The 25899-nt window shown below is 37.0% G+C and overlaps 2 protein-coding genes and 4 pseudogenes across 3 annotated transcripts; 3 read left to right on the top strand and 3 right to left on the bottom strand.

The window, feature by feature from the left end:
• The first annotated feature begins 10414 nt into the window (after positions 1 to 10414).
• On the top strand, positions 10415 to 12330 carry LOC120170616 (annotated as a pseudogene).
• A 140-nt stretch (positions 12331 to 12470) lies between these two features.
• LOC120170577 lies at positions 12471 to 15972 on the bottom strand. Of its 2 annotated transcripts, XM_039178519.1 has the most exons (7): positions 15465 to 15972; positions 14705 to 15291; positions 14208 to 14620; positions 13936 to 14129; positions 13456 to 13492; positions 13225 to 13283; positions 12471 to 13100 (listed from the first exon to the last, which is right to left on the bottom strand). In XM_039178519.1, exons 1-7 carry the CDS (start codon positions 15563 to 15565, stop codon positions 12659 to 12661), a joined length of 1833 nt encoding a protein of 610 aa, XP_039034450.1. In that variant the 5' UTR covers positions 15566 to 15972; the 3' UTR covers positions 12471 to 12658. The 2 variants fall into 2 exon arrangements, with proteins under 2 accessions (XP_039034450.1, XP_039034449.1); XM_039178518.1 differs by having other exon boundaries at positions 14208 to 15291.
• A 1352-nt stretch (positions 15973 to 17324) lies between these two features.
• Positions 17325 to 19207, top strand: LOC120170579 (annotated as a pseudogene).
• Positions 19208 to 19241: 34 nt separating this feature from the next.
• Positions 19242 to 20917, bottom strand: LOC120170614 (annotated as a pseudogene).
• A 3243-nt stretch (positions 20918 to 24160) lies between these two features.
• On the top strand, positions 24161 to 25167 carry LOC120170578. The gene is made up of 3 exons (XM_039178520.1): positions 24161 to 24307; positions 24390 to 24595; positions 24804 to 25167. Exons 1-3 carry the CDS (start codon positions 24200 to 24202, stop codon positions 25030 to 25032), a joined length of 543 nt encoding a protein of 180 aa, XP_039034451.1. The 5' UTR covers positions 24161 to 24199; the 3' UTR covers positions 25033 to 25167.
• A 32-nt stretch (positions 25168 to 25199) lies between these two features.
• The window catches only part of LOC120170575, a 29466-nt pseudogene continuing 28766 nt past the window's right edge, over positions 25200 to 25899 (bottom strand).

The raw sequence follows: 25899 nt of genomic DNA, 5'->3' as shown, positions 1-25899 counted from the left end.
TCAAACACTTAAAATTTAAAAGAGAAAATAACATCAGTGACCAAAAATGCCTTATAATATACGATTTTAACCAACTTTTTTTGGATTTGCCAAAATGACCAACTAAATCGCAATGCGATCGATAATTCGCAACGTGATCTTCGGTATCGCAAATCAGTTTCCAGATTCGCAACGCGATTCTGACTATCGCATTGCGATTTCCCAAATTCGCGTTGCGATTTTCCTAATTCGCATTGCGAATTAGGAAAATCGCAACGTGAATACGTATTCGCGTTGTGATTTTCCTAATTCGCAATGCGAATACGTAAATCGCAACGTGAATCTGACTATCGCAATGCGATTTACATAGCGCCATTCGTATTAACGCGTATTTTTTTTCAAATTCCAAACACGAATTTTCTTAATATATCGGAAACTGAACCGTCCACAGTAATCGCAACTCATAACCTCAAACCTAAAATCACAACACTCAGTCACATCTCCATCTATCACTCTCTACGGCGAAATCTGTCCCCATCTCTGATGATTTCCGTCCCCATCGCCGGAAATCCCTCACAACCATTCACGGTCAGAAATCCCTCACAATCATTCAGAATGGAAAATCAACCTCCGAGGGTTAGTTTTTTTAATTATTTTTATTTTGAAATTTTTGCATTATTTTAGGTTTTTCATATTGAAATTGATGATAAGTTTACTGGTAATTTCAATAATAGATTAAACATTTCACTTAGATTTCTTATTAAATTCATTCGATTGCTGCCAATACGCTAAACTGTTTAGTCTTTAACCCTGTGAAGTTAGTATTTGTCTTTGTTTTGTCTTTTGGTGAAGTAATGCAGAAGAAGAATAGTTTCGAGAATGAAAATCGCAACGCGGAAATGACTATCGCAGAATCGTAACGCGAAATGAAAATCGCAACGCGAAACCAAATCGATTGCGATTTTCATTTCGCGTTGCGATTTCATTTCGCTTGCGATTCTCTCGTTGCGATTTTCATTTCGCGTTGCGATTCTCTCGTTGCGATAGTCATTTCCGCGTTGCGATTTTCATTCTCTCGTTGCGATTTTCATTTCAACCAAAAGACAAAACAGGTTGCAAATTTTAGTTTTCAAGAATAAACTACTATTTATGTTTTATTGTTTTGGTATATCTTCACAGTGTATTTTTGGTATATCTAACTTGGTATGTTTATTATTTTGTAGAAATTTTTTTCGGCTTCATTGACATTAAGGAATAAAGTTAGCCTAGCCACTACAATTGCTTCGAAGCTTTCACATGCACAAAGAAAATTGTTTGAGGAAACCTGCTTCGGGCCATGGCTAGAGTACATCATCCGGTGGAGATGCTAATTTGACCCATTTGTGGCTTCAGACCATGACTAGCGATCTACCCGACAGTATACAACGTGGTGAGGAAGAGATATGGTTCATTTTCTACCGGCGTATACTTGTTTTGGGCGGAAGGAGTTCTGCTTAATCACTCTACGATTCGGACACGATGATGTTAGCCGGTACACTCGTCATATCACCCGCCCATCATGGTTATCCAGGGTTTTTCCTGATGAGTCAATAGAGAAGCCGAACTTACACGTCGACGACCTGAAGAAATTGTTTAATAAGAAAGATGGTTTACTCGGATGAATGACGTCGATTGTTCCGAGTATGCCTTCTACTAGTTTTGTATGCCGGCTTTTAGGCAGAGAGGCCAGACACCTATTCCTCAGGAGCTAATTTATTGGTAGGGACCTAAAAGCATGAAAATGTTTCCGTGGGTTCTTATATATGGAAAGCTACCTGGACTAAGTTGTCGTCTGCCTTTGATGACCGCAAAAATTTGCGTGGCGATGGGTCGAAATACACTTTGTCAGGCTTTGTTTGGCCTTTAAGGTAAGAATTCTATATAATTTTTCAAAATTATAATTAATTATTTAACAATTACTAATGTTTGTTATTATATGTTTGTAGATTTGGATATTCGAGGCTTTCCCCAGCATGCAGACATATGCATTAAAAACTTCAAATGATATTCCTAGGGCTATTTCCTGGAAGAGAAAACGTCTGTTGGATTGGGAAGACTTAATACCATATGCGACAATAAATAATGTAAGTTAACACAAATACTATCATAAATAAACAAGTTATTAATAGTAGACGTTTAACTTTGTTTGAGTTTTTATATTTTTAGGAGGCCAACACTCCATTAATGAGACTGACACCCACGGAGGCTGAGCTTACCACTGATTGGTGGCAAGCTAGACAGCATTTTCTTGATGGCACGAATGATGAGCAGCCTCCACTTCCTCCACTTCGAGAGCCATCACCTCACCCAGAGCCATCACCTGATCGACCCAACTATACACCTCTACAACGAGAGCCATCACCTATCCCGTCATATCATCGAGCCTTTTCTCCACCATCACCTCATGATAGGCGACCGGCAAAGATGCCATGACTTCTATCTCCCTGTTCTCCACCTCCACGGGATGAGTTAATGGAGTTACGTGATGAGGTCAATGCCTTGCGTTAGGAGATCGTTAATCTACGCGATAACGATGGTGCATGGCGTGTGGAGGTGTCTACTTTACGTGGTGAGGTTGCTGCTCTACGTGAGATGGTAGTATCGTTGCAGAATGAGGTTCATACTCTACGCAACGAGGTAAGTTTAAGATTTTCCATTTAACTTGATGATAAATTTACTCGTAATTTCACTTAGATTAATCATTTCACTTAGATTGCTTAGTAAATTTATTCGGTTGCTGCCAATACTGCTAAACTGTTTATTAACACTGTGAAGTTAGTATTTGTCTTTTGTTTTGTCTTTGAAGTAAATTTATTCGGTTGCTGCCAATTCTGCTAAACTGATTCTTTAAAACTGGAAGTGATTAGTATTGTCTTTGTTTTGTCTTTTGGTTGAAAGTAATTTGTTCGGTTGCTGCCAATTCTGCTAACTATGTATTCTTTAACACTGTGAAGTTAGTATTTTCTTTTTTTTTTTGTCTTTTGGTGAAAGTAATGTGTTCATTTGCTGTCAATTCTGCTAACTGTGTATTCTTAATACTCTGAAGTTAGTATTGTCTTTGTTTTATCTTTTGGTTGAAGTAATGCAATCCATTCAAGTTTCAATTTGCAGAAGAAGAATAAAGTTTATTCTTGAAACTATATTTTAGAAACACTGTTTATCTTTTGGTTGAAATGAAAATCGCAACGAGAGAAAAAATCGCAACGCGAAACGAAAATCGCAACGAGAGAATCGCAACGCGAAATGAAAATCGCAACAACAAAATCGCAACGGGAAACCAAAAATCGCAACGCGAACTATCGCGTTGCGATTTTAATTTCGCATTGCGATTCTCTCGTTGAGATTTATATTTCGCGTTGCGATTTTCATTCTCTCGTTGCGATTTTCATTTCGCATTGCGATAGTCATTTTTCACGTTGCGATTTTAAGTTCCAGAAACTATTCTTCTTCTGCAAATTGAAACTTGAATGAATTGCATTACTTCAACCAATAGACAAAGACAAATACTAAGTTGACAATGTTGCAAGTTTGAAACATATTTGCCTTTGTTATCTGAAGCATTTTGTGAACTATGATAGAATAATGACTTGGGTGAATTCAATGCAAGTTTGAAACATATTTGTCTTTGTTTTCACTGTTTAAATATCAGTGTTTATTTACTGATTTTTGTATTTAATTATTTAGCGGCCCGATAAGGTGGATGCTTTACGTCGAGTTTTTCTTGCACGACAGAGTTCACGCATCAGACGGCGTGCACGTGCTATTAAGTCTCCGTACACCCCAATAGTGCAAAGACACCACAAGAAGAAGCCCGACTCGCCTGTCATCCCTCAAGAGTCCACTCCTATCGTTGAAGAGGCCCCTATCATTCCTTGAGAGTCCCCTCCCACCGTTCAAGAGGCCACTGTCATCGTTGAAGAGGTCCCTCCCACCATTCAAGAGCCCAATTCACATGGCGTCATACGTAAGATTTCTTGAGAAACCCTCTGATGTGCCGGACATGATGGATGAGAGTTGGCTCTTGTATGTGTTACCGGCCAGTACCATACCGGTATCTGAAGTGGAGAGGAGACAACTACCGGACACAATTCTGGATAACACCCTTTGGGCTAAGACCGTAGTTGATTTTTATCTACATGAGCGGAGCCAGGGGTGTTTCACTGACATATGCTAGCTCAACGATTATATATATATGTTGCTTGATCGGTCTTGGTGGGGCGTATTATTAGGGGTCGAAGACAATGGCTATTTCGATGGAGGGGTAAGTCTTATATTTTCTTATATTTCAATTTGATTATTTTTTTAAATTTATGTAAGGGGGTGTTTCACTGACATATGCTAGCTCAACGATTATATATATATGTTGCTTGATCGGTCTGGTGGGGCGTATTATTAGGGGTCGAAGACAATGGCTATTCGATGGAGGGTAAGTCTTATATTTTGCTTATATTTCAATTGATTATTTTTTTTAAATTATGTAAGTTACTAATATATGTCTTTTTGTAAAACAACATATCGATGCTGGGTTGTCACGTTTTCTAATAATTAGGAACTTAAGGAAAATAAAAGAAATACACGATATCAATTATTATGCCGACGTCTTTTAACGCCGTTCACTTAAAGAATAAACGAGATGAATCATTTGCGTTGGGCAATGGACAAGCTAAACTTTATCATGCATGGTGGGAGGTCGATAAGGTTAGTATTTATTTTATATTGAGTTTAAAGGTATTCATAAATAAGTGCGCAATTGAATGAATTATTACTTATGATTGCATGTGTTTATCCCTGTTTTGGAACGTAAACATTGGCTTCTCGTCAAGCTTCAGCTCCCATCCCTTAAGGCAATAGTATATGACAGCATGATAAATTACATATCATTGGCTGATTTAAGAGATATTATTAAGGGATGGAGCTCTCATTTGGCTAAATTCTTGGATGCGATAAATATTGGACTCGTTCTGGAAACAAGAAGCCAAAGAAGCTCAATATTACAGTTAGCAGAGACGAGACCGCACCACAACAAACGAAAAGACCCAGAGGGGATTGTTGTCCTCTCGTATGCTGGCGTGGAGCGTTTGATCAGGAAGTATAAAGTATCTACCTCCCACCGATAGAGATAGAGTTGCAGTAGGCTTGTGGTTTCGGTATTATATGGCTAGATCGATATATACGAGACGTTGTCCACCTGCATCCGCGTTATAAAAATGTCCATAAACAATTGGTAAGTTTATAGGCTTGTGGTTTGAAAATGTTTGGTTAAGTACCTAGAATTCAATAATTTGCTATTGTAGATTTTAGATGTGTAGAAAGTGTTGTTTGAGCAATGTTTGTTCTGTAGGTTAATCTCAGAAGTGAGCTGCGTGAAAATGATGTATGACTGCAAAAGTTGATTCAATAGTAGATGAGGAAATAAGAATTATTGCTTATTTTTGATTGTTTAATTGATTTGTAAAGATGATTTGTAAAATTTGATTTGTTTAATTGATGTGAACATAATTCTTATTTGTGCTTGTTTAATTGATTGAAATGTAATGGTTGATTTTGTTGATTTCAGTCTGCATTATGTTGAAGGCAAAAATGACTATCGCAATGCGAAATGAAAATCGCAACGAGAGAATCGCAACGCGAAACTAAAATCGCAACGCGAAACTAATTCGCGTTGCGATTTTCATTTCGCTTGTGATTCCCTCGTTGCGATTTCATTTCGCATTGCGATTCTCTCGTTGCGATTTTCATTTCGCATTGCGATTCTCTCGTTGCGATTTTCATTTCGCATTGCGATAGTCATTTCCGCGTTGCGATAGATATTAAGATGATTGCGAACGTCATTTCCGTATTGCGATAGTCAAATGAATGTCTAATAAGTGATAACAACTGAACAGATCATAGCAATTTTCAAACTCAAGTTACTAATACATGCCTAACTGAAAATGTTAAAAGTTCACACATAAAATCCACATAATACACGTTTGCATTTAAAAATCACCTAAGTAACAGTCCCAAAAGGTGAAGCTGGTTGTGATTGGGATTTTAAAGATGATTGCGATTTTGATGCCTTTTGCTTGACACCATATTAGCTTTGGATTTGATGAGGATCCATATTTTGGTAGAGGAAAAGATGATTGTGATGGCACTGGTGATCCACATGTCACCTTGTATGACCACTTTCCTTGCACCGACTACATGTCGATCTCTTCTTCTCTTCACCCTAGACGGTATACGATCGTGACTTTTTGGTCGGCCAGGTAGCCTTCTGTCCATGGCTGGTGGCAAAACTGTTTGTAAGTCATCTGGTATGTCCCACTCAGAAGGATGTGGAATAGGGTAGACAATCTCACCATAAGTCTGTCGATATACTTCTGTAGTGTAGCAATCCATAGCGTATGCGCTTGAATCATCTTGGTTTAAATGAAGAGAAACTTTTATAACATGGCCACACGGGTAACCAGATGTTTGTCATTTCATACAACTACACGTCTTTGCATTTAGATCGACAAGCCCATTTAAGTTATTATCCAGTACTTCAAACAAAGTGTTGAACATGGTTCAACTCTCCATGACGTTGACTTCACAACACGCTTCGTTATCTTTTTTTTGTCCATGGTGTAACACGATGTTCCAATGTTCCTGTAAATTTAATTAAATAATACTTAGTAAAATATATGATAAGTTATGAATTTAAAGAAATAATACATGCATGGTTTCTTTTCTTGTAGTACCACTGTTGAATAGAGGCTCGAAAAAACTCCATTAACATAGTAATGGGTAATTTTCGGGAATGACGACTTAGAGCGTTGATTGATTCTACACTATTAGACGTCATGAAACCATATCTTGCTCCAAGTTGATGTACTCTTGACCATCTTTCAAACCCGACATCTTCTAGTGTTTGAGCACACTGAGGCAAAACACGTCTTAAACACTTTATATGCTTATTAAAATCCACTTCCCGATAAGCTTTTACAGCCTTCCAGTATATCCATTTGTGATTTTTTATACAGCAGACCTTGATTTAGATTTCTATACAAATGAACACCACAAAGTCCATGAAAAGAATCTGGGAAACACCTTCTAACAGCATTGTCAATTGAGTTTGCCCTATCGGATATGATTGTCAGATTGCTAATAGGACCTATGCAATCCCTAAGATGCCCCATAAACCATGTCCATGAATCAGAGGTTTCAGATTTTCCAACCCCGTAAGCTATTGGCAGTATCCCATTGTTAGCATCCATGGCAACTGCTAATAAGTTTACTCCAAGGTATCGACCTTTTAAATGTGCTCCGTCAACTATAATAACTAGGCGCATGCAATTAATAAACGAACGAATCTACAAAATCATATACACAAGAATAATCATTTAAATGTGAAATGCATGTAACTAACAAAAATGAGTAAACAAAATTATATTGATTTACTAACCGCAGCACCAATGGCAATAAACAACAACTCAAAGCGTCCATCTCTATCTGTTTTGATATGAGTTACCGACCCAGGATTTTTCAGCTTTAAATTGTGACAATAAGCCGACAGTTGGGCAAACGATGCTTCTGGCGACCCCCTCAACATTCCAAGGCATAACATTTGGCTCTCCAAGCTTGAGAATATGAGATACTAATCTTGAACCGAGCATTCATGTCAGTCATAATTTCATGTCCCCGATATAGCCTACCATTCAAAAACATTAACTCAGCCAGAAACCCCCAACACCTTTTTGTTTGCCTGTCTATGGTGAGGAAAACTTGGGTTCTTGAACATGTATGTTTATCAATAAAAGTCCTAACTTGAAATATTTCGCAATCTTTTATCCTCTTTGCAATCATACCCCATACAGTTTTTGTCAATCATACACCTTGTTTTCGAAACGATCTTTGCTTGATTGTTAACTTTTAGTTGATAGCCATCTTCCACACATTTCGTATACAAAGCTATCTTCAAGTCTTCCTTTGTATCAAAACAATCATCTTTTCTTGATACGAATAATTTTGTGTGACAATCAACTGCTATCTTTACCAACTCTTCTTCCGGTATCTGAAGTAATTCTGACATATTCCAGTTATACTCCCGTGGCATTTTCTTCGGGGACTTTTCTTTGGGGATTTCTTCTCTCTTTTTTCTTCTTCAGTGTTATATGAATTATATAATGGATGTTCAACATGTTCATTTACAGTCGTAACTTCCTCATTATCATCAACAACATCTTCCTCGGCAACGGCTGTTTCATCATCAAAATTCGGGTATTGACCAATATCAAAATCATTACACGCAGGGTCTGTTTCTTCTTCTGAAAAATCATCAAAATCCGAGTATTGACCAAGAAAGTTTGGGTATTGACCAAGATCAAATTTCGAATACTGACTAGTACTCACAATTTTTTTTTGTTGGCTCATCATCGTCTAACTGGTCAATACGAAAACCGGAATTTTGTGCTGAAAGTTGATTGGGATTTGGATTAGGGAAAGGTTGTGGGTTTTGAGATTGTGTTTGGTATTGGAAATGTGGTGAAACAATATTTGTTTGGTGATGAAATTGTGGTGGAACCATTAAATTTTGAGCACCATAAACTGGGTTGAAAAACTTAGTTGATTACTACCCGCTACTGACTCAACTTCACTACTTCTAGGTTCAACAACATACAATGTAACATCATCACTTGAAACACTAATGTAAGCAATGAATCGTTCAACATCTTCATTGTCGGTTAACAAATAAACTTTACCATTTCTCTGATAAGATAGCCTAAATCCACTTAGGGGCTCTAAATTCAATTTATTTGCAACACGTAACATTAGAGTTTCATAAGTTAACTTTTTTAATGACAGTTTTAGTTGAAGATTCATGGGTAAAGGCATATATTGTAAAACACCATGAACATTCTCCCATGACCCTCCAAAACACAAATCTATCCAAACATGATCAACATTAGATGATTTCATTATTGTAAATTAATTTACTAAACAAACGAGCTGCGAAACTAAAACCTGTTGCCGGATGGGGAAGGATGTCGTTGGATATAGGAACGGATGTCGCCGGAGAGAGTGATAGATGGAGATGGAATGAGTTGCGATTTAGGGATTTAGGTTATGAGTTACTGCTGTTGCGTATTTATATACCCAAAACATTTGTGTTGCGAAATTAAAACCTGTTGCGAATTCAGAAATCGAGTTACGAATTTGAAATTCAGTATTGCGATAGTCAGAATCTCGTTGCGAATTAGGAAAATCGCAATGCGATTACGTAAATCGCAATGTGAATTAGGAAAATCGCAACGCGAATTTGGGAAATCGCAATGCGATAGTCAGAATCGCGTTGCGAATCTGGAAACTGATTTGCGATACCGAATATCGCGTTGCGAATTATCGATCGCATTGCGATTTAGTTGGTCATTTTGGCAAATCCAAAAAAAGTTGGTTAAAATCGTATATTATAAGGCATTTTTTGTCACTGAGATTATTTTCTCAATTTAAAATACACTTTTATATGACACTTTTAAAAATTTATTTTTACAACACTTTTAAAAATCTCTTTTTAAAAGCGTTTGGTCCTAAATGAATTATTATTATTATTTTTCAATTGTTAACCTACCGTTCACGAAAGTTGCTAAAAGTGCATATAACAAAACCATTCTTGATATATATATATTTGTTCGGTAAAAGAAAATTTATTAATATTAGAGTAAAACAATCCAAATTATATTTCTCATTAAAAACCTCCTAAACAAACCATTCTTTTATATATATATATATATATATATATATATATATATGAGGCATAATCCAATCACATAATGTAAAACTCTTTTAGTTTTACATAGATTTAGAACTATTGGTGAGAGAAAATAAATGATTGAAATTAAAAGTAAGAAATGTGAAGATTATCACTTAAAAATAATAATAAATTAATCTCAACCTTTAATTTTTACCATCCAAATGTACTAAATAATATATATATATATATATATGCGCGCGCGGAGGCTTCTAGTTTAGTCTCTGGATTTGGGACATGTTTGCCATTGCACAATGTTTCATGCAATTAAATCCCTCTTGACTTGAATTCCATAGCTGTAAATTGTAATGGATTCACATCCGAGTTACTAGGAGATATCAAATCAACCATGTTCCAACGCAGTGGGACACAATTATTTTAAAAAAATGGTAAAAGTTCATGTCTTGAAGTTTGATACTAAGATTTTTGGAACATTCTCCAACATGGGATAGCCGACAAGAGAAATTGTGATTAATATTAAAAATAAATCACTAATTACGATTATTAATAAATAATTAGACATTGGATTCCATAGCTCTTTATATATAGTACTGTTTAAAACTCCTTTGTAAATTAACAACATTGATGTAGTATTTTTCTACTCAATTAAGAGCTTTAAATCCTTAGATGGCTTCCTCCCTCCTTTCGTTAACTACATCTTTCTTTGGTAAAACACCCAAGGTTGCACCATTAATCTCTCAAAGATGCAGAGGGAGTGTCAGATATGGTGCCAGTACCAAAATTTTCAGTTCATCGACCAGTAGAAGGTCAGGGAACTATCAGCCTTGCTTTTGGAATGATGATGATCTGCAATTGTTGTGCAGCGATTATAAGGTATAGTTATCATTATCATTGTCTTCGTTCACTAATCTATGTATGTCGTTCAGCCGTTGTCGGTGAATTAGAAGATGGAATGTTGTTTAAAATTCCAGGGACATGAGTATGCATGACAAGTCGAATTGCTGAAAGGAAAAGTGAAGATGATACTGAACGATATTGTGGAACATGATCGGCTATTGGATCAACTCGAGATGATCGACAGCTTGCAGAGGTTTGGAGTGGCATATCATTTTGATGATGAGATTAACATGATGTTACTGAACATATATCAGAATAGTGACAATCAAATGAGAAAGGAAAATCTGTATGCAGCAGCTTTGGAATTTAGGCTCCTCAGGGAATATGGATATCATTCATCTCCGGGTACGAATGATTCCGTAATTTACAATGAAATTCTTGTTGGGGGTGTTTTTAATAACTGGATTTGCTCGACTGTTTTCAGGACGATTGAGGAAGTTTCAGGCCACCTCTATGTAAGGATATCAAGGCAATGCTGAGCTTGTATGAAGCTTCATACTACTGTTTCAAAGGAGAAAGCATAATGGAGGCAGCTTGGCACTTTACGTCTGAAAATTCGGATATGTGAAGGATGACATCGATCCTATTCTCGCCTTCCAAGTCCGGCATGCCATGGAGCTTCCATTACAGTGGAGAATGCCAAGGTTGGAAGCGAGATTGTACGTCGATGTATATGAAAGAAGATCGGACTCAAACCCGATTGTATTAGAACTAGCAAAGTTGGACTTCAATGTTTTACAAGCACTGCACCAAGAAGAAATCAAGGATATGTCAAGGTAATGGAATCATATATATATATACACACACATATAATAAAACATGTAATTGGTTTTCATGTACTTGAATTTTATTGCAAAAGGTGGTGGAAGAACACTGGTCTTGGAGAGAAATTGAGCTTTGCCAGGAATAGATTGGTGGAATCCTTCTTATGGACACTGGGGATAGCTTTCAAACCCAAGTTCGGAAACTTACGACATCTTGAAAGAGAAAGGTCATGACGTCGTGTCAAATCTTAAAAAGGCGGTAATGTATCTATTGTCTCTCATGAATTCCATCTGATTTAAGGCATTGTGACAGGTTATCATAACACTTCTTCTGCTCTGGTTATGGCGTCAGTGGGTGGATTTACTTGGATCCTACATGTTGGAGGCAAGACGGTACCTCAGTGGATATACGCCAACTTCTGAAGAGTACATGGAAAATGCCGGGATATCAATAACTTTAATAGCAACTCAAGCAAATCTATTCGTAACAAATAAGATAAACGAGAAGGAGCTCGAATTCCTCGAAAGCTACCCCGAGTTATTATACTGGTCATCTGTGGTTTTTCGACTTCAAGATGATTTAGGAACTTCACCAGTACAAAACCGACCGAACTGTAAGAGCTCTTATCAGATGAAGTTTGAATTCCATGAACTGATCACATTTCACTTCGATTTCAGGATGAGTTGAAGAGAGGCGATGTTTCAAAATCCATCCAATGCTACATGCACGGAAACGTAGTACCGGAGGAAGCCACCCGGGAACATATAAAGAATCTAATGAGAGAGACATGGAAGAAGGTGAATATACACCGAGCTACTGTGTCCCCATTATCCCAAAGTGTCAATGGAATTAAACTGAATCTGGTGAGAGCCCATTGTATTTATCAACATGGAGATGGACATGGTTCTCAAAACCACTAGACCATTCCTTACTGTGGTTGTTGCAATGCCATTGCTTTTGATCCCATTCCTTTGTAAACTAGCCATTTCTTACTGTGGTTGTTGCAGCAAAGATGAATGTAGTACTGAAATCAAAGCAGCAAAAACTGGGAACCACTTGAGAAAAAGGAAGGACGACATTGCAATTGATTTGATGCACCAATTGTTCTAAATTTTTGTTTTAAATTGAAAAAACAAAAACAGATCATCTGCATGAAATCATGAGGCCATACTGCACAAATACAATTACTGACATCCTGAAATCATTTAGGCAGTCACCAGTAAGACGAGGCTCCGGTTCTATTAAAATTTAGTAACCATTTATTTGAGGCCTTGGAGTTGGACCCATCAGCCGAGAAAATGGCATTTGCCCAGCATGTTGATCATCTGTTTTCTGATCTGAGAATGGTTTGGAAAAAGCTTGAGCAAGCTCCAATGCTGATGCTGCTTTTCCATAGCGCAAACCAGCAGCTTCGGGAGAGACAGGCTTAGGCTGGTCGGCAGGCTTATGCCAGGTTTCAGGTGACGGCTGCCTCTCCTGCTGCTGCAGCCACCGTGGCTGCTGCTGTCTTTCAGTTTCCCTTTCATTCTGCTGATTTTCATTACGCCAGTTCCTCCTTTGCATATCAACTCTTTCATTGTGAACAACGTGGTTTCTCTCAGATTTTCTTCGAGGATTCCCAACTCTTTCACCATGGCGAGCAGCAGGTTGCTCAGCAACTTTTTCACTTCTTGGAACATTATGTTTGACCCTTTGCATAACAATAACGATTAATGAAGACATGGTACATTTATTTTAAGTCAATTGGTGAACAAACCCGATAAGCAAAAAGGGTAAGATGTTCCACAACAGTATGAGATACAAGAAACCACTACCTATCATGATGTTGGCCTGGCTCATGGCTGCTGTCATCAATCCCTCTCTCCTTCAGAACCTGTGAAGCAGAACAGCAACACGGTCAGCTCCTATGATGAAAACCACATTAACAATAATAATATCAAGTGTGAAGCTATAATAATAAATCAAATTATGCTGAAATAAAAAAGATAGTGATGAAAAAAAATCATTAAAGCAATCCAATAAGCAATCAGGAGAGATTCACTCACCAGTTCTCGTGGGCCTGCACCACCAAACAAGGCATTTCTGCATCAGTAACACTTCGCAAATAAATACCCATAAACCTAAAGTGACGATTGTTCCAGAAAAATAAACTAAAACAAAACACCCTCATCCATACGACATTAGTGTAGATAAGTAATCATAGATTACTTGTGCATGGCAATGTGACAAATAGGAGACTAACAAAATTTAAGAAAATCATTCATTTTTTCATTGTTATTTAGTTGCTTCATAACAGAATTAAATGTGAACCAATGACTCACAGTTAAATTATTGCCTCAAATCATGATGTTTTAATCCCTATTTAGTACCGAGACTATTATCCAAATTTTCCCCAAAGAAATTACTGGATGTCAATTTTCTAATGCATTATTTGTCACTTAAATACCTTAATAATTCTGTCTCCCACCCTCATTAAATTAATGATTATATAATAACAAAAATACATATATCTAAGGCACTCTAACCTTTCCTTCTCAAAATTACCCTCCAATTGTTCATTGGGCTGTGAACGAGGCTTTAAATTCAGTTTAGGACGGTCCACTGCCTGGTTCCCATTCTCACTGCCAGCTGAACCAGGTTTTGAAGTATTCACATATCCATATGAATCATTACCAATTCCAGCATGATCAATAACAGATTCACTTGGCCGCAGTTGCCCCTTTTACGAGAAAATAATTAGAATTAGGAGAGGATAAAGCGAATGCAAGATTCAATACTATGGCATCGTATCAAACACCTGATTAGCATCAACAAAAGGTGATTCCAGATTATCCAATTGCTTGGTGCGAGGAAGTAACTTCAACTTGGGCCGCTCAGATGCATCAGACCGCACTGACGACAATGGCTGTGACTTAGAACTGCCAAATTTGCCATCTGCACCACTGGATTGAGTTCCTTCACCGTAAATATCTGATTTATTTTCTTTAAGTTCCAAATAGTTAGGAGTGTGGTTCCTCTCATAGTCTGGTATCGCCTTTCTACCACCCTGAATTCCATCTTCAATGTTCAGTCCTCTTTCAACTTGCCTTGCCAACATCACATCATAATACTCCCTCCCGGCTACACCATTCGTTCTGCCGTGTGTCTTATCATCATAACCCAGGGGATGCAAGCCATTTTCTGTTTCCTTGTGTTTACTAACATCAACATCTTTCTGATATAGAACAGTCTTATCATCATAACCCAGGGGATGCAAGCCATTTTCTGTTTCCTTGTGTTTACTAACATCAACATCTTTCTGATATAGAACAGATTGCTTTGACTGCCATCTACCCGAGGAAACTTTGTCAATAGCACTAGCATGAGCCAACTTCAAGACAGCACTTTGTTCAGCATGAGCAACACTCACTGCCAACTCCTTCCTAGCGGCCCATGCATTAGGATACGGCCCAGAAGCAGCCTGCCTATGATTCCCCCCAGAATTGTGAGAACTCGTGCCAACAGCTTCAGCCTCAGACACTCGACTAGAGTAGAGATTCCCTGAGCCACTAGACAATGGAGCTACCTGAGCTAAGCCATATCGCCCCAAAAACCTCCCAGCATGAACAGACTCTGGCTTCTGCTCCAGACGACTAGCTGGAACCCCTAAAATCTCATCGGTAACAGTTCTACGCGGGGCAGAACCCCCAACTAACGGCTTCCTTTCATCCTCATCAAAATAACGACCAATATGAACTGAACTGGTAAGAAATGGAGTTTTATCATCAAAATGCCTAGTTGCAGGTGACGAATTCGGCCGGGCACGGTGATCAGGTCGCCCAACCGGGTTTCCCAATGACGTAGCTCTATCAAAACCCGAACGATCGGTAGGCCTAACGGTCCTGTACTCATAAAATCCAATATTAAAAAGCTAGGGTTTCGCTAGCAGATCCAAAGGGTTTTCAGATCTAATAAGAAACAACACAATCTCAAAATTTTGGATAACACCCAGCAAAGTATACATCATAAACAAAAAGAAAGAAGAGAAAATGAAATTTGAAATTTGGGAACTTACACGCCAGGGGCAGAAGGGAGAGGAAGATCAGATGGGATAGAACCGCCATGAAAATCTTTTAAAGTCATCGTACTGCCACTGAAAGCTTTCTTCTTTGACATCTTCTCCTTTGTTCCTTTGTCTCCCCAAGAACAAGAATAAAAAAAATCCCCCCGTTTGCCCTCTTTCACCCCTGAAATCTTTATGAATTAAAAAACTGTACCGGCAGGTAAATATGTATTAAAGACAATAAGAGGAACCCCCGATTTATTGAAGCTAGAAAGAATAGGTAAAAAGAGGGGGGAAAGTATAGAAGAACGGAGAAGAGGAGGGGGTTGCCTCTTACACTATGGTTTCTCTACTATACAAACAACACAATCAAATCTCTCTCTCTATCTCGGGTATGTTCTTTGGTTGTACGCGGCTTCTTCTTCGTCGTCGTCGTCGTCTTCTTGGATCGACCACTTATTAGGCATCCAACCCGGGCTTGAGCAACTGAATTACGAGCTTAAACAGTGGAATTTTGAGGTTAAACAAAGCCTGTACTGTTTTGGGCCAAACGTTATTTCGAATGTCAAATAGCTTAATCAATGGGCCAAGTCTTTTTCACCTACTATTTAATGGATCCAGCGGATTTACAAATCGTATTAAAATTTTTATATATAAATTATAAGAAATAAATATGACATGTAAGATTATCTCTGAAAAATATACTATGAGATAATTCATTTAGAAGTTCAGATTTCGGAATGTAAAGGTAAGATTATTTAATTATAAAAAGAAAAAAATTTATAACCTTCGACCAGTATTGATGAACACCACTAACGATGAACATCATTAATTTAATTTATAAAACTTTAAAATTATAAAGTATTCAAAGTGTAATTATAAATTAGTTAAAAATATAAACGTAAATGATTTAAAATAAAATATTAATTACATTATTTTTATAACCTTATTTTAAATAATAATTAGACAAATATTAACCCCTACTTAAAAAAACCCTACATTTTTTTCTTGCTTTGACGTGGTGACAACGACAACGACAACGATGGTAGTGGCGACGGTGCCGGGGGCAACAAAAGCGATGACGACAACAACAGTAGCAATGTCGACAACAATAGTGGCAGTGATAGCGGCAACATAAACGACGACGATGACTCCAAAGCAAAAAAAATTAGGGTTTTTAATTTAGGAGTTAATATTTAATCTAATTATTATTAAAAATAAGACTATACAAAATAGTTTAATCAATATTTTATTTCAAATAATTTACATTTAGATTTTTTAACTAATTTATAATTATACGTTGAGTACTTTATAATTTTAAAGTTTTATAAATTAATAATGGTCATTTTATAAATTAAATTAATAATGTTCATCGTTATTGGTGCTCATCGATGCTCGTCGAGCATAGTAGAATAATCGTTATAATAATAATAATACTGGTAAAAAGAAATATATAAATATCAAATTGATAGTTTAATTATAATACGGAGACTAAAAAAGATATTAACCTATAATGGTATGCAACTGATTAATTACATATTTTCTGTTACACAAAAATAAGCTCAAAATATTAATAATGCTTGATTTTTGTTGAGGTGGCACTGCCAAAGAAAGAATTAAGTAATAAGTAAGTTTTCATTTCTTTCCATGTTTCACCGCCCTGAATCATCTAAACAAGGAAACACATAAAAGATACAGGTTAATTTCTTGTGATAAATCATCAAATCTATGCATGCTTCTACTGCCATTTTACATGTTTTTTTGTCCAAGGGGTAAAAGAGTTCACCTAGTCCTTTGTCACTTCACTGGCGATTCAGGAGACGATCTCGTAATCTTGGCGAGTTCAGTTTGGTCATCTTAATAAACTTAAAGACATGAGAAACTTCCGATTCGGACTAGTTCTTGGTATCATCATTGGAGTAGGAATAGGTGTTGTTTCAGCCATGGCTGTAACGTGGTGCATTAGGTACCGAAGGAAGCGTCTCGATCGTTCCGTTAATAAGGAGAAGGTTCTTCCTACAACTGAAAAGCTTCCGATCTGTGTTAGTGGATCACATCCGGGTGCAGTGTTTTCGGATTCGAACATCTGTCGAGATTCCCCTAGAACATCCGAATGGAGTAACATGCCCCAATGGTTGGAAGGGCTTAGGAGGAAGAGCGTGGAATCCGCATGTGGCATACCAAAGTACTCTTACAAGTAAGTTGATACCAATACTGTTACAAATACAATCGCTTCGGTTTTCTTTTCTTCTTTCTCCGTACAAACTGGGTTCGAATGTTTTCGCAGACAGCTACAGAAAGCAACTAGCAATTTCACGACAACTATCGGTGAAGGAGCATTTGGTCCAGTCTACAAAGCTCGAATGGAAACTGGTCTGACTGTTGCTGTTAAAGTGCTTGCTAATGATTCCAAGCAGGGAGCAATGGAGTTCCTTACAGAGGTAATTATAGACTAAAAATGGTGCCGGTCACAAAATGCACATTAAGGTCGACTTTTTTCGGTTTCTCTATGCCTTGAAGAAGAAAAGAGAAGGCAGAGTTTGCAGATATCAATATTTTGTTGTTCTATTCCCAGGTTCTGTTGCTTGGAAGATTACACCATAGGAACCTGGTGAACTTGATGGGCTATAGTGCAGAAAGAGGACGACATATGCTTGTTTATGCTTACATGAGCAATGGAAGTCTTGCCTCCCATTTATATTGTAAGAAAAGACACAATAAATAGTTCTTCAGATATTATCCTGCAATTTCAATTATTTCAAGTCAAGCATTTTCGTTGTGTTTCAATTGCAGATGAACATCATGAGACATTGAGCTGGAACTTGAGGGTTCAGATAGCTCTCGACGTGGCGAGAGGTTTGGAGTACCTTCATTACGGGGTAAGTTCCGATTTCATTTTGTTACACAACCTGTAAGACTAACAGAACCTTCAAGGTTTCCTGTTTCTAGTCACTTAGCTACATTTATAGCAGGCTGTTCCTCCAGTCGTGCACCGTGACATCAAATCGTCGAATATACTGCTGGATGGCTCCATGAAAGCCAGAGTATGATTTCAGCTCTCCTTTTGCTAGTTCAATTCCCCCTATCTCTGAGGTTTAATATTTTCCAAATTAAGCAGGTGGCTGACTTTGGAATTTCAAGACAGGAGAAGGGTAATCTGCGTTCATCTGATGTGAAGGGAACTTTTGGATACATAGATCCAGAGTACATTTCTACGTTGACGTTTACTTGTAAAAGCGATGTTTATAGTTTCGGGGTTCTACTGTTCGAGATAATGAGTGGAAACAATGCACAAAAGGGTCTCATGGAAATTGTAGAGTTTGTACGTCCAAACCATTCTAGCTTTTGCTTAAACTGATACTCTGTGCCTATTGCATCCACGTATGAAAAAGGCTTTTGACATTGAATAGGTGGCTATTGGTACTGAAGACCATGAAGGGTGGGAACAGATTGCAGATCCTAGACTCGAAGGAAAATTTGATGTTCAACAACTGAATCACATGGCTGGTCTGGCTTATAATTGTGTAAATCCTGTCTCGAGAAAAAGGCCAACAATGAGGGAGATCGTGTTGGCACTGTCGGAGATTCATAAGCCGATGAACTCGGAAACCTACCGTGCTGTGGTGGCAGACACTACTTTCGAACTGGACTTGAAAGGGACTGCTGGTTATTCTTTAACTGAAAGATGAAAAGATTTATGGACAATTGGTAAAATTGGACCCAAAAACAAAGTATCCTGGTCATTGTTTCTTACACAAGAATCTTTCCAGAGTTTTTGCAATAATAGCATATAATGTTCTCATTTCCATTTAAATTGATACTCACAGCACAAACATGAGGCATCAAAAGTAAGTTGTAACAGTGTTTACTCGACAAACTACGACCGAGGAGTTGTCTCTAGAAATCTTCACCAGTTCAGAACAGAGAATAGGAAGAACCAAGAACCGAGGAGTGGTTTTTCCCCCAGGTTGGATCCTCTGAGACTCTAAATCCATTACCTGAGAGTGATCCTCAAAGGGGTTCACCTGAAAGCACAAAGTCATGAATGTAAATGATATACAACAAACAAATCATTAGAAATTGCGATGGAAACTTAATGAAAATCCAGTATACCCTTGGTCCATATTGCTTGACAAACCACTCGGACGCTCTAGCATTTGAAGCTTCAAACATGGTCTTCTCGAGACCAAGACGACCATAACCTTTGCAATTACGTCTACAGAGTCGGCATATTTGCATAAATCATCTGCATCAAACATAATCATGTGTGCAGCAGCTTATAAGCATCTCTCAGCCCTTCTGATCAATAGATCCACATCTTCAACAAGTTCTGCAAATATGGATAAAAAAAATACAAAATTTGAGCTTTTCAAAACTAAACAACTTAAAGAAGAATGATTGATGAAATGATAAAGAAGCACATGTAGAATCTGCATCTCTCAATTAACTTTAACAATCTTGAAAAAAAAATTGCTCGTCCAAAGAAAATTCAAGACAAAACAATCATAGCAGCAAGAGGACATGACATTCCATATTCAATGGTTCCACTCTAACCAGTATGAAAGCTGAACATTATTGCCATGACATATTCACAGACACAAAATAAAGGGTCTAAGAGATGGAAATCAATAAAAAGAGTATGATTAGCTACTAAATTCAACTTCCCTGAAATTTAATCTGATAAAAGCAAAATAAATTCAAAGTCCTCAATCCTCATCACAAATGGGGATCAATAAAAACCAAAGCCATTAAAGGAATGGTCCCATACCAGTTGATCTAGGAGGAGGAGAAGGAACATAAGCCCCAAATGCTCTATCTCCACCAGTGGGAATATCAGACTTGTTGAACATGACAGCAAACTGAGGATTGGCTTTTAGGCCACCACTTTTAATCAATCTCAAATATCTCAGAAGAGTATCTTCAGAAACTTCAAAAGATGGCACATTCAACTCGATTGTATCAAACCCCATTTGTTTACACTCCTTTTAAACATTAAACAATATCAGAAAGGAAAGCACTTCACATAATCTTTAAACACTGAACATAATCAGAAAGCAACAACATTTTCATGTGGGTATAAATTCAGCTGTACCTCAAGGACCTTTGCGAATCATATATTCAGCCCAATCACCAGTACTAACAAAAACATCATGCTGGTGAGCCATGTCAATCACTTGTTTCAGAAATGATTTCGGCATCAAGCTATGAGAACCCCCAGAGAATTCCAACCCATCAACAAATTGACCCATCGACTCAAATATCTCCTGGTAAAAGAATCAATTTTTAGCAAACAAATACGTCGATCAAAACATTAAAAACAACCCATCGAATTTCCATACCTGGAGAACGTTCTGGGTCAAGAGAGTGTGATTGGGTCCCCGCATTTCCGTGTCCCCAAACCGCCGAGGCTTCTCGGGTCGATCCTCGTCTTCCTCGAAATTCTTCCATCTGTAATACAGCGACAATTTTGTTCACCCTCTCTTCTTTAAGTTTCTTGAAAAAGGAAATGAAAGAGTTCCTTGGATTTTTGTCTCCCAATATAAGCATTTGTAGTTCGTTCTTAATTGGAATTTGATAAAATGATGACAATCATCTTTATGTGTAGCTTTGTGTTGGTTCTAGAGAAATGTTTCTCCCGTGACCCACCGAACACCTGTACTTTTCGTTATATATGGTAAATTATACAAATAGTTACTATTAATATTTGAGTAAATTTTTATTTTTATTTTTATTTTTTTATAAAATTTTAAAAATAATAATGAAGTGTTGATGTTACATGTTAAATTTTTTTTTGGGCATTATTTGATCAAGTTCATTACTCAAAATTGAACATTTCTGTTTTATCTTCACTCTCTCTATGCTTCTCCCACTTCTCTTTCTAAAATCACTCACCTCCCATATATTCATCTATAGACCCGGGAACCACAATCTACTATCTAGCAGCTAAAGAAACAATCTTTGCATGGAGTGAGATTGTCTTCAAGCCTTTCATATGCGCCGGGTTCTCCCTCCTCAGCTTGTCATTGTATAGCTTCCAAAAATTTCATCTAAAGCCAACGTCTAAGAATACAGTAAATACAAATTACGATTTACAATTTAAAATGGAATTCTCAACTGAAAAAGCTTGTCATCGATTTGAGAATGGAATAACATATTCGTTAAGACGCCATTATATCTTCGCTAAGAACTCATGCTTTTGTCGTTGACCACAAGAATAACATATACTTATGTTCATCATCAGATTTGTCTTCTGAAACTCAATTTGTAAGACCTTTGCCATGTGTGCAACATGAACTTGGAGATAAGAAAACCATTGTGGAGCATGATATTTCAGAACTAGGTGGCTTGACTAAAGAATATGCAATATTGAAGGAAATCATTTTCTCATTGATGAAGAATGCTTTGTCACAGTAAACAATATAAATTTACTCTTTTTATTTTCTTTTTTGAACTAATAATACTATCCAGTGGTCTGTTATAGAAAATACTATTATATTTTATGAAGCCTTCTTGTTTCCATGTAAATAAAATATTGGATGTTGAAACATCCACTACAATGAAGACTAGGCATGTTTTATTGCGTAGAATGTATTTGTTGGTAAAAGGTAAATTACAGAGGATTTGATTTTGCACCAGTTGGTTAGCATCAGACTCTGAAACTTGTTTTCGTGTTCTTGACTGAAGTTTGGTCCATGATAAATGACGTGAATGAGATTATGAGGGCTAGACAGTCCAGCATGGGACCTAAATTTTATATATTCTCTGGGCTTTTATTTCTATAATAGGGAAAATATCCTCTCTTTTTATTTTTTTATTTAATGTATCATTTTGTGTTTTCAAACAGTAAAGTATTCTTATTGTTATTTAATCAGGTATTCTCTTATGCATTCATTCACAAGTACCTCTTTTTTAATCAGGTATTCTCATTTGTTTCACATAGCAAACGATAAATGATGATGACTAATGTAATTGTTATAGTTTTGGTTTGCAAACTGCAAAAGGAGTACTTTTTCATGGTTCACCCGAAACGGGAAAGACTACTTTGGCACGACTATGTATTTGCGATTCTGGTGTCAGCCTCTTCTGTGTTAATGGACCTGAGATTGTTAGTGAATATCATGGAGAAAGTGAGCAGAATTACACAAAGTTTGAGTCAGCTATTCAGGCTGCACCTTTCGTGGTTAGATTTTTTTTCTGTCAAACATGATAGTTTTGTTAACTTCTCTTCTGTGTGTTTTACAACTCCATGCTTAAGTGATTGAGATTTGAGACACCACGAAGAGGATGAACAAAAGAATCTTGGATGTAAGATGTATGAGCCAAATGTTAACATGTCAATTTTAATCCTCCGGTTTTTATTTTTTTGAAGAAAAATATTTATGTGATTGAGGCTGGCGGGACTAGAGGATATGAGATGAGGGTGATTTTAGAGAGAGATGTGGGAGAAAGATGGAGAGAGTTGAGAGAATAAAGAAGGAAGAGAAAGGGTCACTTTTAGGCAATGAATATGGTCAAATGATGCTAAAAAAGTCAACTAACGTGCCACATCATTATTTCATTATCTCAATCCATAACGTTTTAGTGACCAATTTGTTAGTTTTAAAACTTTAATGAGGAAAAAAAACTTATTAAAAAATCAGTGACTATATGTGTAGCTTACGCTATTATGTATTTTCCCTCTAAATGGATAAGGCTTGAGTTTTCTTGTTAGAAAATGAAAATTTACGTTTGTGCTAGTTGGTTGGGCTTTGGCTTGTTCGCTTACAAAGAAAATTCAAATGGGCTCACAAAAGGGATATCCGACCATTTTATGAGTGAGCAAAATTCCATTTAACTAAAAACATAATTTTTAATTAGATTCGATATTAAAAATTTAGAATTAATTTTTTAAACTTGAATCTAATTGAATTTTTTTAAATAAAGTTTGAGTTCTAAAATAGGATTCGAGTAACTTAAAACTTTTAATAATTAATGAATTGATTTTAAAGTTTAAACCTAGTCACTTTGAATGATATATGTGCATATGGAAAACTATTAAGAAATATATATATATATATATATATATATATATGGTTATAAAAAGTTGTTTAAATTGGAATCAATTAGTATCTTGATATTATAAATATTTATAATTAAATTTAAACAGAAACTCGAATAGTTCTATTCAACTCGCATTTCATAAACTAGACTCGAAAAGTTTTTAAATAAAATTTACTTTTATAAAACAAGATTCGTCAACTAAACTAACTCGATTCGTCTCTATCGAATACTCACCCGTAGGTCATATCATATCAGTGTTCCATACTAAATCATTGTTGTAAAGCACATGTCATTGTCCTCTCAAAATTTGATTCCAGGCTACCAGCAAAGGTTATGATGCATGCCATTTAATGTTTGATTCATCAGCTAAAAAAAAATCTGAAATTTGGGTACCATTAGCTGTTGAAACCTTAAGCCAAGACCTAAAACACATCTCAGTCATCGATCAATATTTCTAAAAATCTACTTTTCTTGTCATCCATGGAAGGAATATGAATTTAAAAAGAAAAGGAAAGAATAAAGAAATTTGCATGAGCAAAAAGAAGCTTTTTTTAAAAAAAAAAATCGAAAACTATATCACTTCGTATTTGTTACTAATCTGCATTCCTGTTCCCTACTTTATTCGTATTCTCCTCTTCATTAACACTGCAACTTGCCCTTATAAAGGGTCTGCAACCCTATTCATTTGTGTTCCATGCTAGATTATTATGGTAAACATGGCAAGAAACTATGGGTTTCTGGTTTGTCTACTGATCATGGCTTTGGACATTACTGCCGGGGTACTTGGCATTGAGGCTGAAATTGCTGAAAATAAGGTACGCTTAGAGGCTTAGCATGTAAATAGAATTGTATCCTTCATTTTCTTTTTGGATGATCCTTTGGTTCTTTGCTGAACAGGTGAAGCATTTGAGGATGTGGATTTTTGAGTGCAGAGACCCCAGTTTGCAGGCTTACAAGCTCGGACTCGCGGCATCTGTACTTCTCGGCCTCGCCCATGTTGTTGGGAACTTGCTCGGTGGTTGCGTGTGCATTTGGACGAAGGAGGACTTGGATCAAGCATCTGCTAATAAACAATTAGCCATCTGTTCCCTCATCTTCTCATGGTATGTAATTCTTTTCGAAGTTTTTTCATGTATTTAGAGATCTTTGGAAGTTATATTCTCGTATTTATAGCTCATGATCCATCAACATGCAATGCTCCATAGCTTTTTCTTGATCGCGTATTGGTGATATCGTATTTGTACTCGTATTTTAGACACGAATGAAGATTTTGAACAACATAAGTCTCTTCTTATGTTCCTCTGTGTGCAGGATAATATTAGCTGTTGGATTCACAATGCTGATCATAGGGACACTGTCAAACTCAAAGTCAAGGAAATCATGCGGCATATCCCATCATCGTCTTCTTTCCATTGGAGGAATTCTATGTTTCATTCATGGACTTTTCACTGTTGCTTACTACGTATCAGCCACCGCAACAGCCCGAGAAGACCGTTCTAATAGATCTCGAGCCGCCGCTACCACCACCACGGCTGCCTAACTTGCCTTTTCCTACTTCTCCAAGCTTTGTAACAAAGCCAATACTACATTCTTTTTCAATTATCTTTATTGATATTTTGGATGTAACCATGTTAATGGCTTTTTCCCCCTTTTCTTGTTAATGAAATCGATTTCTTTCGGGTGAAGTACTTGCAGAAAACTAAGAATGTGCCTCTAAAAATGATGAACAATGCTTACATCAAAATACAACAAATTGTGTTTAGCCAAGCTTGTCAATGACATCGTTCAAAGCTGATGCAGTCTCAGCATAGTACTTCTCTACTTCGGGTGTGCTCTTGATCTTGGCTGCATGGTCAAGCTATACCAAAAAACCAAAACCATTATCAGAAATTATTCATGATAAGCTAAAACATTTCGTTGAATAACACCGATCGGTCATCGGTCCGTAAACATCGAAACTTACCCCGTCGATGGTGTTGAAGAGCTTCTTAGTGAGTTCATTGAGAGACTTCTTCTCATCTTTGGGCTTGGAGGAGATGAAGGTTTTAAGGTCTTAGCGGAGATACTCGGCCTTAGCTTAAGATCGTTCATGACATAGGACCAAGCCTTTTTGTCAATCAAGCTCTTGACACGAAGAATGTCCTTGGCTGATTACTCTGTCCTCTGAGCTGCCTGAGCCGGAGTGAGTTGTTGGATGAAGAACCGATCTTTGTACGCCAAATCGAGGTCTCTCGGCTCATCGGAATTCAGAGTTCCGGCTGCCAACATCACATATATAATGATTCCATTTCCAAGTCAAGTTCGATTTTCATGTTCTTGCAAACGGAAAAAGCAATTTGACAACCACCTAGAAAACTAGAACAACTTATGCTAAAAAATCTCGTCATTTTCATTAGGGGTGTGCAAA

The sequence above is a fragment of the Hibiscus syriacus genome, unplaced genomic scaffold, assembly GCF_006381635.1.
Source record: "Hibiscus syriacus cultivar Baekdansim isolate YM2019G1 unplaced genomic scaffold, ASM638163v2 tig00111783_pilon, whole genome shotgun sequence".
Taxonomy (NCBI): Eukaryota; Viridiplantae; Streptophyta; class Magnoliopsida; order Malvales; family Malvaceae; genus Hibiscus; species Hibiscus syriacus.
Note: the sequence above shows the minus strand (reverse complement) of the source record. Positions and strands in the feature narration are given on the sequence as shown.